The sequence below is a fragment of the Rhamphochromis sp. 'chilingali' genome (assembly GCF_963969265.1).
Source record: "Rhamphochromis sp. 'chilingali' genome assembly, chromosome: 9".
NCBI lineage: Eukaryota > Metazoa > Chordata > Actinopteri > Cichliformes > Cichlidae > Rhamphochromis > Rhamphochromis sp. 'chilingali'.
Genome location: NC_137936.1, coordinates 25,608,897 through 25,627,532, shown reverse-complemented (window position 1 = coordinate 25,627,532; position 18,636 = coordinate 25,608,897). Strand labels below are relative to the sequence as shown.

The 18,636-nt window shown below is 38.0% G+C and overlaps 1 protein-coding gene across 1 annotated transcript; it reads right to left on the bottom strand.

Annotated features, from left to right (window-relative positions):
- Positions 1–13,802: 13,802 nt before the first annotated feature.
- LOC308403181 (ADP-ribosylation factor 4-like) lies at positions 13,803–18,360 on the bottom strand. The gene is made up of 6 exons (XM_080892449.1): positions 18,134–18,360; positions 16,217–16,297; positions 16,014–16,123; positions 15,836–15,907; positions 15,462–15,584; positions 13,803–15,091 (listed from the first exon to the last, which is right to left on the bottom strand). The coding sequence occupies exons 1-6, from the start codon at positions 18,198–18,200 to the stop codon at positions 15,005–15,007; spliced, it is 540 nt and encodes a 179-aa protein (XP_080748575.1). The 5' UTR covers positions 18,201–18,360; the 3' UTR covers positions 13,803–15,004.
- Positions 18,361–18,636: the final 276 nt, after the last annotated feature.

The following is an 18,636-nucleotide window of genomic DNA, read 5'->3' as shown; positions in this document are numbered from 1 at the left end:
TCTCTTAAAAGAACACAACAACTCGGCTGCAAATTTGCCCTTGAAGAAGACTTCTGCAGCAACGTCTTTTTAACAGATGAGACCAAAGCGGAGGTTTGGCCATCATGCACAGCAGTACCTTCAGCAAAAATCAAACACAGCATAAACACCTCAATCCAGCTGTCAAGCATGCTGATTTGAGGGTGGTGATTTGAGCTTGTTCTCCAGCCACAAGAGATAGGCACCTTGCAGTCAACAAACTCCTCTGTATGCCAAAGTTTTCTAGAGTCAAATGTCAGGCCATCTGTCCGACAGCTAAAGCGTCTCCTAAATCAGGTCATGCAACAGGATAATGACCCCGGGTACAGCAGCAAATCTACAGCATGGAAGCCCAGACCTCAACCTGACAGAAATGCTGTGTATAAAGGTAGGCTTGCAAATGTCAATGAATTGAAGCAGCTGAAGTTATTGCTGCTAACTGCTGGTTCTGTAAACTACTCAATCGTAGAATTCAGTTCAGTTCAGTTCAGTTCAGTTCATTTTTATTTCAAACATTTCAAACATGTGCCTTCACAATCATTACAAAATATCATTCCATTATTTGTTTGAAAAGGAGTAGGCTGAAGTATTTACTTATTTGTCCCTACCCCCTCAAGTTTTACCTCTCATTCATTTAATTTTTTTTGTCTTAAATTAAACAAACAACATATGAAACATATGAAGTAAAACAAAACATAACATACATAAATCAAAACAAGAAATTAGCAAGCCCCACCACAGTATAGTTTCTTTCATATGAAAAATACAGAATGTGTATATTTGCAGATACACAAGTTATGGAAAAACAACAAACCAAAACAAAACAAAAAAAACAAAAAAGAACCGCAACACCATTTCCAGCAACATTACCGTCCTGGGTTAACCCCGTTTTCTTCATTCTTATACTTATTTAAAATTAGGTTTTTATATTTTACTTTAAACTGTTTTATGTTTTGACTGTCTTTTATTTCTTCTGTTAGACTGATTGCGATGTTGAACTAAAACAAATGTCTGTATCCTAAATTGTGGATATCCTATTGTGGTGCTCTAAACTGTAACACTAAATGTGATTCAGAATGTTTTCTTTTGTATATATTATTTTACATCCAGTGGTTAATATATACCAAAGAGTATATATTTTCATTATGGTCAACAAAATTTGGGACTAAAATCTGGATTTAGATACATGAAAGCTTCTTGTTCATTTTGTGCCACGTACTGTCACATACGCTAAGTCTAATTACACAATGATTGCCTGAGCCTATTCTTGTTAAATGATGAAAAACCCAAAGGCACCTTTCAGCAGTGGATCTGTGTGAAATCAGCAACATGCAAAACGAAATCAAAATGTGGGCTATTGAGTCGAAAAACAAAAATCGCAATTCAATCATCTGAGCAGCTTTACTCATGAAATGATAACAGTTAGCTGAATTTACAGTGGCTTGCAAAAGTATTCGCCCCCCTTGAACTTTTCCACATTTTGTCACATTACAGCCACAAACATGAATCAATTTTATTGAAATTCCACGTGAAAGACCAGCACAAAGTGGTGTACACGTGAGAAGTGGAACGAAAATCATACATGATTCCAAATATTTTTTACAAATAAATAACTGCAAAGTGGGGTGTGCGTAATTATTCAGCCCCCTTTGGTCTGAGTGAAGTCAGTTGCCCATAGACATTGCCTGATGAGTGCTAATGACTAAATAAAGTGCACCTGTGTGTAATCTAATGTCAGTACAAATACAGCAGCTCTGTGACTTGTGTATGGTCACAGAACATCCACAACTGACTCCTGGAAGAAGTATGGAGCGAACTCCAGGATAAAAAAAAAAAAAAAAACTTACTATAGCTCCACAAAATTTGGGTTCGGGAGAAAATTCAGGGGGAAGTAGAATGGGAGGGAGAGCCTTCAGTTTTCAGGCCCCTCTTCTGTGGAACCAGCTTCCAGTCAGGAGACAGACACTGTCTCTACTTTTAAGATTAGGCTTAAAACTTTCCTTTTTGCTAAAGCATATAGTCAGGGCTGGTTAAGGTGACCCTGAATCCTGTACATTGCTGGAGAGTATTTCCTTTTTGGTCACCTTTCTCACTCAACATGTGTTAATAGACTTCTCTGCTGAATCACACTTGTTATTAATCTCTGGATCTCGTCCACAGCATGTCTTTCATCCTGTCTTCCTTCTCTCTCCCCATCAGAGGGAGCATTCAAAGAGCTGTGCGACGGACGCCTGATGTCGGAGTTTTGTCACTTCCACAAGTTGTAAAATGTTTTGCAGATCCATTGCAGACCCCCTGCACTAGCCTGTCCCGCCGCCTGCTCACCTGCCTGTTCTTTTGGAGATTTACAGTATGTTTACCCCCTTGGCTTGCGGCGCAATTTCCTAACTCTGTTTTGTCCCTCATCCTCAGGTCACTCCAGTGTGCCACCCATCCTCCTGCATGCATCGGCTCTGTTTCATTCCCTCTCGGTCCTCGCATGTTTACCCGATCGCTGTAAATAGCCCCGTCCTTTGTAAGTATCCCCTATAAGATAGATAAGATAACCTTTATTAGTCCCACACGTGGGAAATTTGTTTTGTCACAGCAGGAAGTGGACAGTGCAAAAGTTATGAGGCAAAAATTAGAATACAATAAGAATAAATACAGTACACAACTGTACAGAATAGAATAAAATAAAATACTATATACAGTAGAATAAAATAAAATAAATATACAATAAGATAAAAATAGAATACAAATACAAATACTATATACAACTGAGTAAAAATACAACGATGACAGAAAGGATTATTGCACTTAGTATTATTTTTCTGTTTTGTTTTTTTTTTTAAGATAAGTGTCACTGTAAATAAAACAGCATTTACTGCAACCGCCGAGCCTGTGTGTGTTTCTGCTACTGAGTCCAGCCGTTATAGTCAGTCACCTAACATAAAGTAGGGAAACTGTCACGGTTCTGCTGTGTGGCAGGCAGGTTTAGGACTCAAATGCAGGACTCAGACCACAAGAGTTAAACTGAGAGAGGCAGCTTTTATTGCCGCTGAACATCCAAACACGATGAGAAAGAACATATAACCAAAAACTGGAAACTAGAAACTAAGGCCTGAGGGAAAAAAAGAAACAACAGGAAACTAGGAAGCTACTAAACTTGGAACACACTCTGAAATAACTGGGGACACGAGGAGCACGGAGAAATACACACAGCACAAAGGAGTGGTAGAAGTACGATGACGAGCACTGGAGGACACACACTGTAAATACACAGGAACAAGAGGGAATGAGGAATTGACCTCACGAGACAGGGGAAGCGAAACTAGAAATGCTGACATGAAGCAGACTTTCAAAGCTAAACAGGAAACAGCCAACAGACACAGACCTGACACTGAGCCAAAAGGGACACATGAACCAAACCTAAAAACTAGAAATCACAGAACAAAGAACTAGAGCACTAGAAATACAGAGAAAGAAACCTGGACACTAATTGTGATAACAATGAGGAAAATCAAACATCAAATCAGAACACAAGAAGTCATTTACAGCGAAGAAATCCTTAACAAAATAACACAGGGTCACCGACCCAGGACCGTGACAGAAACACAGAGCAGGCGGACACACAATCATGAGGGACGAGGCAAAACTGAACCAAGACAAACTGAAAAAATAAAAATAAATGTAAAGCATAAAAGATCAGGAAGTAACTGAAGACAGGGAAGTACAGAAATACAGACATGACTCAGAAATCACAGGAGTGCAGGAAAAACAAACTCAGGGGCATAAATATGATTACAAATTCTCAAAGGAAACTGAGAATAAAATCATGAAGAGAAATAAAATAGAACTTGAGCTGAAGTGACACTCTGTGCTACTTTAAAAAGTATTGTCACTTTTTCTTATTTCCACTGTTTTGATTCCCTCTCTAGTCCCTGTTTGATTCTTAGTTGTGGATTAAGCATGAATGTGTGCTGCACTTAGGTTTTCAACAAATCTGACACCTCCAGAATCAAGCAAGGCCATTTCACAAAACACCGAACTGCTCCTTTAAAGCACAATATAGCACCTTAACAGATATCATTCATTACTCTCTCCCCACCACCTCTGTATTGTTATTTTCCATAATAAACACACAAAAACAACCACAACACATAAAAAATGAATAATTAGCTTCAGATTTTAATTTTTTGTCCAAATCTGTGTCTCAAATTTTTACTTAATCTTATTTCTGGTGCATTCACAGCCACATGCAGAGACATCTGAAGTGCACCTTGGCTAATCAGTGTAAATTCACACTGGTGATAAAGCTGAGTGTGGAAGGGTGGAAAAGAAGCACTTTTTGACACTTTACCTTCATTTTTTATCAATCAAGGTTGCTGTTTGGATAAGATGTGGCAGTTTTCAGCTACGTGCACAACACAAAGTCATGCACAGCCTGAGGGAGCATGGACGTGTCCAAAGTGAGAGAGTGTAAGATTTGTTTCCCATCTTGCTTCATAAACAAAACCACACACTGAAATCAAATCAAACATTTAATTTCAAAACACAATTAATCACTGTCAAGTCTTTTATGACTGGATTATTTTCTACTAATTACCCTACTCCGTCCCTACTCCGTCATCATTAAAACAACTGTTGTCTTTTTTCCTCCTCCACGCTGAAAAATCTCAGCTTCTCTTCCTTCACGCCACGGTCTTGCTCAGCTTCCCCGATTGGCTGTTTTGCCTGCATGTCATAGGAGTCCTCCATGACTGCCCTTCCTCTGTTAGAATAGCTGATGTAGGACCAGGAGATGACAGAGCCGTTGTAAGACCTAAAAACACAAGGCCGATTATAAATAAAAATAATTTTGTTTAAAAATAGATTATGGATGTTAGATATAGGGACAGCTTTTGGTGGCAGTGTAATGCAAACTCATCAGCACACAATTATAATTGCAAAGGACACATTTGGGCAAAATATGGTGGTCCTAAAGAAACAATTCACTCAAAAAACAGTAAAAGATAAATTGTCTGATTCTTATACAGCACATTTCTACTCTGAGCACTAAAAGTAGCACTTTCTCTACATAAGTGCTTTCTATTCAACATTCATACACATTCACTGGATGTATCAGAGAGTATAGTGGAGTTAGTGTCTTGCCCAAAGATATTTGGCACACAGACTGGAGCAGCCAGGGATCAAACTACCTTCCCTTCGATGACCTCCTCTACCTCCTGAGCTGCAGCCACTGAACCAGGTACCAACCAGGCACCACGCTCACATAGATGACTTCAGGTCTGCACTGTTATTTAACTTGATTCCAAAAGAGGGCGCTCCATGCCCAGATAAACTTTTTCGGTGCTTCGGTTGAACATTTCTACTTTGTGCTACATATTTTAACATGAGATGTCATGCAGAGAGATGATAGAAAGATAACTATTGTTCTCATTAACAAATGAAGCAGAATTCTCACACCCATTGTGTAACATTATGATGAGTTTATTTCTTCATGTATTAGACAATTTTTTTTTAACTATTGGGAATAAAACACACTTAAAATCAGTCTTAATGCAGTGATGATGGTCTGTGCTGCAGTGAGGTTTAAGTTAGCTGTACATGTAAAACTGGAACGCACACACATAAACACACACACACACAGGATCTTACCCATAGTAGCCTTTAGTGATGTAGTAGAAAACTTCTTTATAGTTCAGAGGATAATCCCACACGTGGACGTCTGTCAGCTGACCATCAAAACCCGGGAAGTCAATGACAGGCTCACCTGCCCACACATACTGAACACACACACACAAACGCACACACAGTGAAGGTTTTATTGGCTAACAGGGGTGTTTGCTTGTGTGTTTTTTTTAGGAGGAAATGCTAACTGCTGTAGACCTGAAATATGATTGATCTGTATATTTTGTTACCCATATTTCCATAGTTTGCATTCTGAGTGAAAAAAAAAGGCTTTTAAGCTTTTAGAAAGGTTACAGCTTCCTCACTGTGTCATCATTTATTAGATGTTATGGATGCAGTAACTTTTCCATTTGCCTCAAGTCTGAAAGATGTTAATAAATAAAAGTGTTTCCTTTTCTATGCTACGTATTTAAACTAAACATGTGGGTGTATGTGGGTGTCTACACACTAATTCTAATAATTCTCACCTGAGTGGGCAGCACCTTCCTGACGCTCATGTACACACCATTGAACAGCTGGACCACACCTTTACTGGTGTCCACAGTGAGGCAGACACTGGTCCAGATGTCCTGTTTAATGTCCGGCCATGAATACACAATGGGTTCCAGGCCCACGCTGTTGTGATCCTGATATGATAGCGTGAATACGTCAGCGCTACCCTGCAGCTTTAGAGTGGATTTCTTTGGACTGACAGTGAAGAGCGGGAAGGTTTGATACATATAGTCAGTCATGTAACGCAGACACACAGACACACCTGTGAAAAGGTGAGTAAAAATGTAGACGTTACTTAACATGATTATTGACTTTACATGCAGTTTAAACAGGTTAAATTGGTTCCTGGAAATGGTCAGGAACAGTGTGTAACAGGCTTTGAGGTATGTTCCCCTTTCTGCAGTTAATAATCTCTATATCTGGGTGCTTAACCCACCACTGTTTCCATTATTTATGTAACAGATTAGCCTTTATGCTCCACCTTACTGATGTCTTCTTTATCTCTTGTCATCGTAGGTTTGCCTTTTAGTGCCATTTGTGTTGCTATGTCTTTTTCTGGACTTCCTTATCAGCTTCAATAAATCTAAATAATAAAGGAACTGACACCTGCACACCTATTTCCATCACCATGGTAACTTGTGCCGCAGACCTAGCTTCTGCTTAAACATTTTATGTTCATGAGATCAACAGGTATGAACTCGTCACCTACTGACCAGTTTCTGGAAAATACGTCACCTTTCCCTCAGACCTATTAAAAAGAGCCTGTAGAGTTTTTGTCTTTTTTGGATGAGTATCATGAAGAAATAGTGACTCTTAGAAGCATCTTTATTGCTTGCCTTTCCCCAGCTGTCCACATACAACTCTTAAATATTTTTATAATTCTTTAAGCTTTAATACAGTGGTATGACCCTAAAATGAGGCACCTATACCTTGTAGAACTTGCTTTTAGTTTGTATTTCAGTCTGTTTAACATCTCTGAGTTTTTCCAACATTATAATTTGAGCATCTTTATGAAATATGGGCCTCTGCAGTCTTCATATGCTGCCAACACCGCCTCTTTCATAGTTAGAATGGTTAACCCTAGATTTACCTTGCGTCCACTTTTGTGTGACCTCTTAGCATGGGGATGTAAAACATAAGGCCTGGGGTCAGATTTGGCCCAGTAAAGAGAGTTAATTGCAAGTAATAAAGGTTTTTAAAAACTATTAAATGACAGGGGGTTTTTTTTCACAATCTGCCTTAGAAATTTCAATTTGGGATTTTTTTAAAAACATTTTGTTTGTGTTGTTGTTGTTGTTTTACAATTCGAAGACAGTCTGGGCAATCAGCTACCAAAATGTTTTATGCAATTTTACTCATTTGAGTTTTGTTTTTTTGTTTGTTTTTTTTACAATTTGAGCCCAAAGAGTTCTGTTAAGATTTCTTAAATTTACCACAACAGAATTTTTGTATATTGTAGAAAAACTACAGGTAAGATTACACTTATTTAAAAATTATGGTAAGATACCTCAGAGATAAATGTGTAGAAAAGATTGAATTCAATAAAATCAAATTGAATTGAAGTGGTGCGGCCTTCTTAAGATCAAAGTTGGTTATATGTGCATTGTAATATGAGTTTGTCATCCCTGGCTTAGTAGGACTCCTGATGTTGCAGTAAGGGAAAGCCAGATTTAAAAAGCTATGTCCAAATTGTTTTGTGTGTATGTAGGTTTTTAAAAATTTTTCATGGATTTCTGAACTACCGAACTTCCTAGCTGGAATCCTGGGATCTCCCAGGATTGGGGATGATATTTTCCAGAGAACTGATTTGTCATCAGGGAGGTCATTCTGTTTATGTTGATCTCTTCTTTCCACAGTCTGCTCTGGGGCAGGTTATCTTCACAGCTTTAGCTCGTCGATAAGAAGTTAACTGTTTTTGTAACCCTGAAAACCTGCTTAGTAAAAAAGGCATCTGCTACCTTTTTAATACACACAAAATTATGTCATGGTATTACATCAGGTTTTGATACAGAAATGAACTGTAACAAAGATTGTGTTGCTCTTGGTTTTCTTTTGTTTAAAAACCTTTCTATAAGAGACCAGACCAACGAAGAAACATAAAAGTCAGTGTTTGAATAATGAGTACAAAAAATTGAATGCCCTGCTCACCTGTAGTTGGACTCTGGTTGGGGCTCTGGTTGTAGCTGCGGTGGTCATGGGAGCTCTGTCTTTGTGTCTTCTGGTTTGGTAGGGAGTGGGGAAATGATAACTGGGGGGATAGAAGGTTACTCCATTATTAGAAGACAGAGTGAACATCTTCCGATTTAGATTTAGTCCAGCACGTCCTGAAGAAAGAAACAGAAAGCCTGAACTAATATAAAAATGATCCTTTCACTCTTTGTGTGTCTGTCAGTTTCCTGTTATGATACTTATATAATTCTACTCTACCTGAACACATAACGCACTACAAGCCTCATTCATGCAATCAAACACACATTTAAGAAAAAGAATACCTCCTACATCACAAGTTTGTGTGGTTTAGATTTGGTGTGTGTGTGTGTGTGTGTGTGTGTGTGTGTGTGTGTGTGTGTGTGTGTGTGTGTGTGTGTGTGTGTGTGTGTGTGTGTGTGTGTGTACACCTGTTGTTGATAGCCATGCATCTGGTTGTCCAGGTAGGGCTCGTCCAACACCAATGTCCTCCATCGCTGGTAGAATAATCATCAGAATGGCAACAAGAAGCAGTTTCATCTTCTTCATCCCTGACACTGTAGTGAAGCGTCTGAGCATCTGTGCTGTGTGGATGTGTTTTTCTCTCTGCTCCCTCTCTGAATCTGAGCAGGCTTCACTTCAGCTCATTTAGTTATGTTCCTGTTTGAGATGATATCAGCAGCTTTGAGTCCAACACTCTACTATTGTTGCCACTTCTGACAACAAAAAATGGAGTCAAGCAAGCGTTCCTATTTCCTTCTGTCTTCGCTGTACCGTCAGGTGATTGAGTTCAATTTAAAGATTCCTTGACTGCACATTTGCCTTTATGTTTGCTTTTGTGAACAGACACAACATTGTATCTGCCATGGCCATAAAAAGGAATAAATATAGCATTCACATTACAAAATATCAGGTAACAAACAAAACACTTCTTGCCTTCAGAATCTGTTGTGCAGCTTTCACAGTATGTTTTGAACCTTTGTACTGTGAAGAGTCTCCAATCAGTTTTGCTGTATCTGGCTCAAAGCAAAACTCTTTGCTCTCTCATTTGTTCTCCCACATTGAAAAAGTGCTCTATTGGATTGAGATATGGTGACTGTGGACTGACAACAGTTAAAATCTACTTCCAACTATGTTTCCTCCTATTGTGGCTCTGTAGTAAAATCTCTCTATAACTTCTTCTTTTGAAACAAACTGGACACAAAAAACAAAATGCCACAGCTGCTGCACAAGAAGTTTGATAGATAAGAAGACGCACTTCTGCTTATGGTGATTTTTTAATGTACCTGTTTGATGCATCAATTCAGGTATAAATGACTTTATAGCCTAAATGTAAATACAGATACTGGAGTGTGTTAAACTGTTTTAACTGTTTCCTACCCCACACTTTGAGAGAGCAGCACCAGCCATTACTTACAAATGGTCATGCAAAATCAAACTTAATACAAATACCTGAATCCCAAGCATCTATTAGGATAGTCTTAAATATAACACTAAATGTGATTGAGAACATTTTTGCTTTTGGTTGCATAATTCTACATAGTTGTTTTACATAGTTTTACATGTTGCCCAGAGGAAACCCACACAGGCACGGGGAGAACATGCAAACTTCACACAGAAAGGCCTGGAGACAAGATGCGTTCACAGCGCCTAACAGCTGATGTGATTAAACTTACTTTTAAGCAATGTTCCCTCTAAGCTGCGCGCGTGCCCAATTGCGCACTGCTGGCACGGTCTCTGCGCACACAAAATCTGCGTTGCGCACACACACAAAAAAAAATCTAACCTGAATTGAAATTAAAATAAAAACTTTAACAGTTCTGTTTTGCAGTGTTAGTCAGTAAGTGACTGTCTGCTCCCGTATGGGATTAGAACGATGCCACCTAATCCCATAGTCCAGCCAATGATGCGATTCACATTTGTATATACACAGCTAATCAATGTCGTTGACAGGCTATGACAGCGTCCTTATGTGCCGAGACCGGTGTTTTAGCTAGCAAAGCAGCGTGGCTGATGTGGAGTGAAGCCACGTTAATGACAACGTGTACAACCATTGGATATGTGAGCAGGACAGACGGAACAACTGACGGGGAAAGTGTGGACTTTATACCAGTTTTTAAATTGTGTTGATAGGCCACAGGAGAGAAAAATCCCAAACTCTGCTGCTTCAGGCTGCTGATGCTCCACCCACTGAACGTGAGTTTGACCACAAACACGGCTTAAAGGAAGTTTCGGTGAAGGTAGGAGAGGAATGAGGAGTCCACCTTGCCTCAGATCAACTTTTATTAACTTTTTAAAGTTTTATAAACAGTTAATAAACTCTTTGCTTCATAATTAGCTCCCACAGTTTTTGTAAACACTCACAAGTCCAGTTTATCCTGTGTTCCTGAACATTTCCCAGCATTTTTTTCGTGTACTTGCCATGCATGAAAATACTTACTTCAAGTTATTCCTCCTAAAGGTGGTTCTAAAAACTACTGAATCGTGCAGTGTGATGGTGCAATAGGTCATGTGTTGTTCATCTGAGGTTGTATTTAACTAATTTTAAAACCTGGATCACTTAATTTTTTATTATGTCCTGACAAATAAAAGCATAGAACTAAAAGAGGGTGTGCTTTCTTTTTACCATGCTGTACTGTTGTTATGTATCCTGGCATCCTTTCACCTGTCTCATTCACTTTCTGTCTAAATGTAATTTAATTGTCATAAACCTGCTTTTGTAGATGTTTGTTGAGGATATTTTCATTTTCGCTTTTGGATATACGTGGATAGGCCTGCAGGCCTGTCTGGCCCACAGACTATATTTTGCCCAAGCGTGACAAAATTACATCAGCAAACATGCAACATGTGTTTACTGATGCACATCTTACATAACAGCACTGCCTTTTACGTAGCTGTACGACAGGACAGGACAACAGGAGGGTTCATTAAAGATGATAAATTATTTTGTTAATACTAAGATAAATAATTATATTGATAATAATAACTGAATAATTGTTTTGTTTTTGCTGTGGCCCATATACTGACGTGAAGAATAGTGCAGTTGGCCCTTGAAGTTGCTTTTTTTTGTTGGAGAGGATTTGTTTGTTGTTGCAATGTTAAAATAAGTTGTTTAAAAAGCAAATAATTAATTGATATGAAGGCAATATGAGCAGAGTACATACATGCTGAGGGATTGGCTGTGTTAGTTCAGTGAGAGAGTTTTTGTAAAGAAAACAATCTTCACTAGCAGTCAAAAACGAATGTGAACGCTTATGTCTGCATTTTTATTTTGTTAAACACAAACAAAATTATAGCAGAAGTGCTGCCAGAAAGAGGGTACCAATTTGTTTATTTGGTAGTTTAATGAATTCCATTTTTTGTCTTGTTATACAATATTTGAAATTAAAAAAAAAAACAACACTACATTTTTAAAATATTTGTGGGTGTTGTCCTATTTGTTTGTTTGTACTACTTAAACAATAAAGTGGCCCTCCAGATGACGGTGCCAACAGTGGCCCACAGCTCGTTTAAGTTTGAGACTCCTGATCTACATCGTCACTTTACAGACTGGTGGATGAATACACGTTCTGTTCATTTTTTTCTTTGTTAATAAATTCTGACATTTTAGTTACCATATCTTATTGTATCCCTTTATTTGTCACAGTCTTTATCCCAGGCTGCGGAAAAACACATATTATTCTTACAAAGATCAGCTCATTGTTTCCACTGCTTTTCCAACGACTGAACAACCCCGATTCCAAAAAAGTTGGTGAACTGTGTAAAATGTAAATAAAACAGAATTTACGACGATTCATAAACGTGTATTTTACTCACAATAGAACATGGAAAACATGTCAAGTGTTTCAACTGAGTGAATTTAACATTTTAAGAAAAGTATTAGCTCCTTTTGAATTTGAAGGCAGTAATAAGAGGCTGTGCTGTTATGTGAGATTTGCATCAGTAAATAACTGTCCTGATGCAGCACCTTCCCTTAAATCATGTGGATGGGATGTTACGTTGGTCTAAGACCTGCATGTACCTTTCATAGATACTGATGCACCATCTGAGACACTAGATTTTAACCAGTGCTCCTACTATGGTTAGAATTTGGCTGACATCCACCAAGGTCTTCAAGGTCAAGGTTTATTGGTTGAAAATTGACAAAAATCCTTGTAACCAAGTGTGATGTAGATTGTCAACATAATAGAAAATACCATATAAAGGTTTAAAACATGATGTCACATTTGACCTCTGACCTCACATTTACATTTCGCATCTGCCTTTTTTCAAGCAAGTATTGTCAAGAGAAACAGAATGAGCTCCCTAGTTAGTTAGAAATATACAGTCATTTACAAATCAGTACCTATTGTCCATCATCTACTTCTGCATAATGTTTGTGTAATCAGAGTAAACACTTTTCAAGTTACCCTTATGTGATTTTTACTGCACTGCAAAAACAACTTTTTTAGATTTGGGGTTTTACAGTTTTGAGGTTCTTTACATTTAGCAGCAGTTCGAGTCAAACTTTATTAAAACATATCGAGATATTATGCTAATAGTTCATTATTAATGATTCATTAATTGGAGTATACAGAATTTTACATCAATTAATTTTGTGCTTTTCTTTTCTAAAAGACCCCAAACTGCTGAGCAGAAGAGTATTAACTAAATGTGGTATTAAAAAACAATTCCTTGAAAACATCTTAAAATGTCATCTTATATTTTTATAGAAGACAACTGATTGTTTTTATGTCCTTCATGAATTATTTGAATTGTGGTTTAAACCTGATTGTTCTTTTAATTAAACACTGACAGAAATTCTGCTAACAACGAATATTTAACCTTTAGAAAAGGACAGGAAGTTAGATCCTTACCAAAATAAAACAGACTGTGATGGTGTTTTTTTTTTTCTTGGCCACTGTCTTAAATGATTTTACGTGACTCTTTTGCATGCTATAAACTGCTCTCCTGTTTACTTCCTGTTTTGTCCCCTCGTTTATCTTTCTGCCTGTATTTGATCTGTGGCCATCGTACAATGTTTTTAATGTCCTACTGTAATCCTAACTATTCCCCCATTTAGCGCATGTTTCTTTTATTTTACTGTGAATTTTATTTTATTGTTTTATTCAAACAGTAATTTCCATATTATCAAAGAGCAGAGCGAGTAAAAGCCCAGTGTTTATCAAAATAACACAAAGATACACAACCTCTCCACCATGACAACTTTATTATACAATAAATACAATCAAAGGGACTCTGAAAAGATAAACAAGGTAAGAAAGATTTATGTAATACATGTGAAAAATAACAATAGCCACAATGCTACAGAAACACCTTAACAGAAACATTCACCCAACAAAAGCAGCAGCATATTACGTCCTCTTTAATTTTACTTCATACACCAAGTTTCAACATCAGTCATGTTTCATAAATAACCACTAAATCATGTGTTTCTACTACAATGACAAACGACTCCAACAGTTCATTTGTGAAATAAATGAAATCAGTTAGAAGAAATAACCTCAAATAAAAATGATGAAGATAAAAAGTGGAGTTAAATTTTGATTTTACGAAAATGAAGGTTATAAGGAAGCCGAGAGGGAGTGCAAAGTGCACGATTTTGAATTTTCTTTAGCTTTTAAAATTTTACATTTTTAAAGTTCTGATTAATTTCACCTCCTTGTGCCTTTAAATCATTTAAATAAAACACTCAGAGGTGGAAAATCCTACATCATTTAAACTAAAGGCAACTCGTGTCTACATTAAGGCCACAGCTTGTAAATGGGGAACAAATCACAAATGACGTCTGTTCACAGTTAAAATCATTATAACTGATTGAATTTAACCACTTTTTACATGGTTTGGTTTGGTAGTCTTTTCTAAAATTTCCTATTAGTATTCTGAATGTCTTTTGTCCTCCTCATGCCAACCCATTAAAAAAAAATGGAGACATTTTAGCTGACTCAAAACACTAAATGTCTGCTGTAGGAACATGGGCAATATGAAAGACAAATATAGTTTTTGGGTCTGAACAGTGAAGTCCTCACAGTTTGTAAGTGCATTGTAATGGCCACCAGGGGCGATACCTGTGGCTGCAAAAAGACTGCTTGTCCTACAGATTCTATGCAAAAACATCCCTCTGCCCTGACCCCACTAAACACTCAGGTCATATTGAATAAAACCGTCAGTCCATTTAGTTCATTATGGTCATTTTAAGAGCCCGGCTATCGTTGTGATTGACAAGACATTATCCAATGAGCTGATTGTTTCAAAACAATCAGCTCATTGGTGATGGTGAAAAAAAGAAAAAAAACTGAACTGAACTCGAGGCTTCACAGCAGTAGTTCATTAACCAACGCGTGACGTCCATCTTATGGTGTCTCTATCAGAGATATAACAGCAGATATAAAATACTCCATCTTTGGTCCCTCCTGCTGAGGATTTAACCACAATCGTGTCTGAAATCTCATTCGTCCATATTTAAAAGTGCACAGCTGGGTTCACATGACAGCTGCATGAAGCGCTACATTTGCTGTCAAATGTCTTTGTGATGAGGCAGATTTAACAGTTGCAAAGGATCCTACACGCTCCTTCTGGATTCACTGTTCGCTCATAGAAAGTAAAGCAGAACTCCTCGTCACCCCAACATCTGCTACTGTTTCAGGATCTCATTAGAGAGCCAGTCCAGACCTTCAACCAGACCGGTGCCGCTGACGGCGCAGGACGGCTGGACCGACCACTGCACAGACACAGAAGGATGAAAATATTAACAAGACACAGAAACAATAGGGCTACAAACAGCATTCATCAACGTCTTCAACTTGTAATGAATCGTTTTAGCTAATTACTCTTTCATAATAACTGCATGTGGGTTCAGTTTGGGGCATGGCTGCTTTGACTGACAGGTGTGCCAACACAGATAATACCTGTCTTGTTCTTCTTGTATGTTATTAATCTGTTTCTCAGCACTAATCAGCAAGTCTGTGTGTTGCCCCCTGCACAGTTTATGCAAACCAAGTCACTTTAATCACACTGCTAACCACATGTGGAAGACAGAAAACTCTGGAGCCAAACTTCTCCCATGCTCAGCAGAAGCTGGGGACACCTACCGGCTGTGACACTCCTTTTAAACTCAGGGCCTCGATGATGTCACTGACCGACATGGCTCTGGGTAAATCCTGCTTGTTAGCAAAGACCAGCACGGCCACGCCCTTCAGCTCATCCTCCTGCAACTGCAACAGGACAGTAAAACTAACTTTAACACGAGTCTGATGATGGTCTATTTCAAACTCAGACCTCTGACTGGTACTGTGTGGATTAAAAGCTGAATGAAGCAGTGTCGAAGTACCAAAGTCGTTAAAAGTTAACTAAAACGAAACTAAACTACAAGTAAAAATAAAAACATTCTAGTTAACTAAAGTAAAAGCTAAATTAATGAAAACTGATGAAAAACAAAACTATGGATAAGTTTAAATCTTTTTACCAGTGTGTGCAGCTCCTCAGATGCCTCTTTGATCCTCTCCGGGTCGTTGCTGTCGACCACAAATATCAAACCCTGAAGACAAACAGACAATATTTAAAAGCTCCTCACTGCAGCTGCTTCATAAAACACAAACACAGACTCCTGGGTTAAACGCCTGTGTTTACAGCAGCAGTCTCACCTGTGTGTTAACGTAGTAATGTCTCCACAGCGGCCTGATGATCGTCTGACCACCAACATCCCAAACTGTGAAGCTGATGTTCTTATACTCCACAGTTTCCACATTAAACCCTGCACACGCACACACACACGGAAACATGTTTATTATTATTTAACTCTTTTATATTTCTCTCTCATAACAAGATGGAGGTTAAAAATGCTGACCAATAGTTGGGATCGTGGTCACGACCTCGCCCAGCTTCAGTTTGTACAGCAGGGTGGTTTTACCTGCAGCATCCAGACCCACTGCAGAAACACAAACAGACACACACAAGTGTTACTGTTGAAAATACAACACATATTCAGCTGTCAAATATGAGTTTGGAGGCAAAGGATGCAGACATGTTACTTAAGTAAAGGCAATACATAAAATATCCACTTAGAACAACTTTCATTTGAGAACCCCTAGTTTCTGAGGGGCAGCCAATAAGATAAGATAAGATAAGATAACCTTTATTAGTCCCACACTTGGGAAATTTGTTTTGTCACAGCAGGAAGTGGACAGTGCAAAAGTTATGAGGCAAAAATTAGAATACAATAAGAATAAATACAGTACACAACTGTACAGAATAGAATAAAATAAAATACTATATACAGTAGAATAAAATAAAATAAATATACAATAAGATAAAAATAGAATACAAATACAAATACTATATACAACTGAGTAAAAATACAACGATGACAGAAAGGATTATTGCACTTAGTATTATTGCATATGTATGGATGTGTGTGCTTGATCAGTTAAAGTCTTTATTATGGAGTCTGACAGCAGTGGGGAGGAAAGACCTGCGAAATCTCTCCGTCCCACACCGTGGGTGCCGCAGTCTCCCACTGAAGGAGCTGCTCAGTGCTGTCACAGTCTGCTGCATGGGGTGGGAGATGTTGTCCATCAGGGATGACAGCTTAGCCGCCGTTCTCCTGTCACTCACCACCTCCACTGGGTCCAGAGGGCATCCTAGAACAGAGCTAGAACAGGAAGAAGACGGGGAGGAACTACAACATCTTGCCTCAGACAGAGGATGAACCTGGCTGCACCAAGGCCCAGTATTAAACAAATAAGGATTATTTGGAACTGTCAATCATGCAAAGCTGCTCTAGCAGAGTCTAAGAACAAAAACAAGAACATTCCCTTGTGTATTGTTATGCTACACATCAGTAATATCAATTATATTCTATGGCTGCTGATGCATTAACGTAAAGTAGTATTTTAGTTATATAGCTTGCAGCTGATTACCATCACTTAACATAACAAGTCATATTTTATAAGATGAACACAGGTTCTGTATGTAATCCATCATCAGTTAAGTACCTGTAATACAAATAAAAGTACGTAATACTTATACCTAGCCACACATACTGTAGTACTTATTATTCTTCACATTCCAGTGTATTCAGTGTATTATGTAATATGGCAACAGCAAATAAGGGCAGGCTATGTAAAAATATTCATTTGCAATGCAAACTGTGGGCATCATAGAGTCCCAGAAAGATTTTTTCATTAGAAGAAATTTGAATGAATCAAAGCTGAGGCTCAAGTTTGCAAAAACTGCACAACAGCTTTCTTCTGAAGTTGCTCAGTATAAGAAAAAGTTTCTTTACGTTGTTAATGACATGTTGTTGTTTTTTGTTTGCTTGCGCTTGATTGTCATAGTAATATTTTTTTTAATAAGTAAAGAAAAATATAAGTCTGAAACGATTAATTAATAATTAAAAGTCAAATATATTCAAGGTCAACCTTAACTATCTAATAAAGCTTATCCTAAACTGAGATAAGATAAAATGACTTTATAGTCTCCTTTGAGTGAAAATCGTTTGAATCAGTCACCACAAAGAAACCCCTCAAACAGATGCACTATACAGATAATTACAGATGTTATAGATATATACTGTAGGTGATAAAGATAAGAACCATAACTTTTAAACTTATTTGCTCTTTGTAAGTAGAAAACAACCAAAAAGTGAGGAGAAAACTTAACAAAACTGCAGACTTTGCTTGTACGGGACTACAACTACAGCGATATCAGTAAGAACTCGGCATACTGGAAGCTCTGATAATTAAGCTAACAAGTATTAACTTACCCATCAAAATCCTGACGGGATGCTTGGAGAAGAGTCTGGAGAAAATGTGTGAGATGATGACGCCCATGGTTCAGGTAAGCCTCAGGCAGAAAGTGTCTCTCAGGTAGAAAGCGTCTCCGCTGTGCCTCTGTGTGTCTTTGCATGTGTGTGTCGGTGTTTTATAGCGCTGCATTGTGTTGTTTTGCTCTGTGTATGTGTTACCCATGGTGTCATCAAGACTGCTGTCAAATCTGGACACGGTGGAACTAGTAACACCACCGGAAAACACTGGAAAACTCAACTTCCGCTAATCCAGCTTTCAAACTAAGAACGCTTTCGAGCCGTTGGAATTGTTTCGTTTTCTTCTTCTTCTTCTTATCATTATTATTATTTGGAACCAACTAAGCAATAAAAATGACTTTTGAAACCTGACTGGAGATCATAACTAACACATACAATCTACTCACATTAAGAAAATAAACACTTGCTTATCAAAAAGTGGTAACTGAGGATCAAGAGCACAA

Bases quoted from the DNA above. Each gene is read 5' to 3' on its own strand.
- LOC308403181 (XM_080892449.1), bottom strand. From the start codon at position 18,200: ATGGGCGTCATCATCTCACACATTTTCTCCAGACTCTTCTCCAAGCAT. The intron at 16,298-18,133 runs GTAAGTTAATAC...GTGTTTCTGCAG, and splicing joins TCCCGTCAGGATTTTGATGG to TGGGTCTGGATGCTGCAGGT. The intron at 15,908-16,013 runs GTGAGACTGCTG...GTTTGTCTTCAG, and splicing joins ATTACTACGTTAACACACAG to GGTTTGATATTTGTGGTCGA.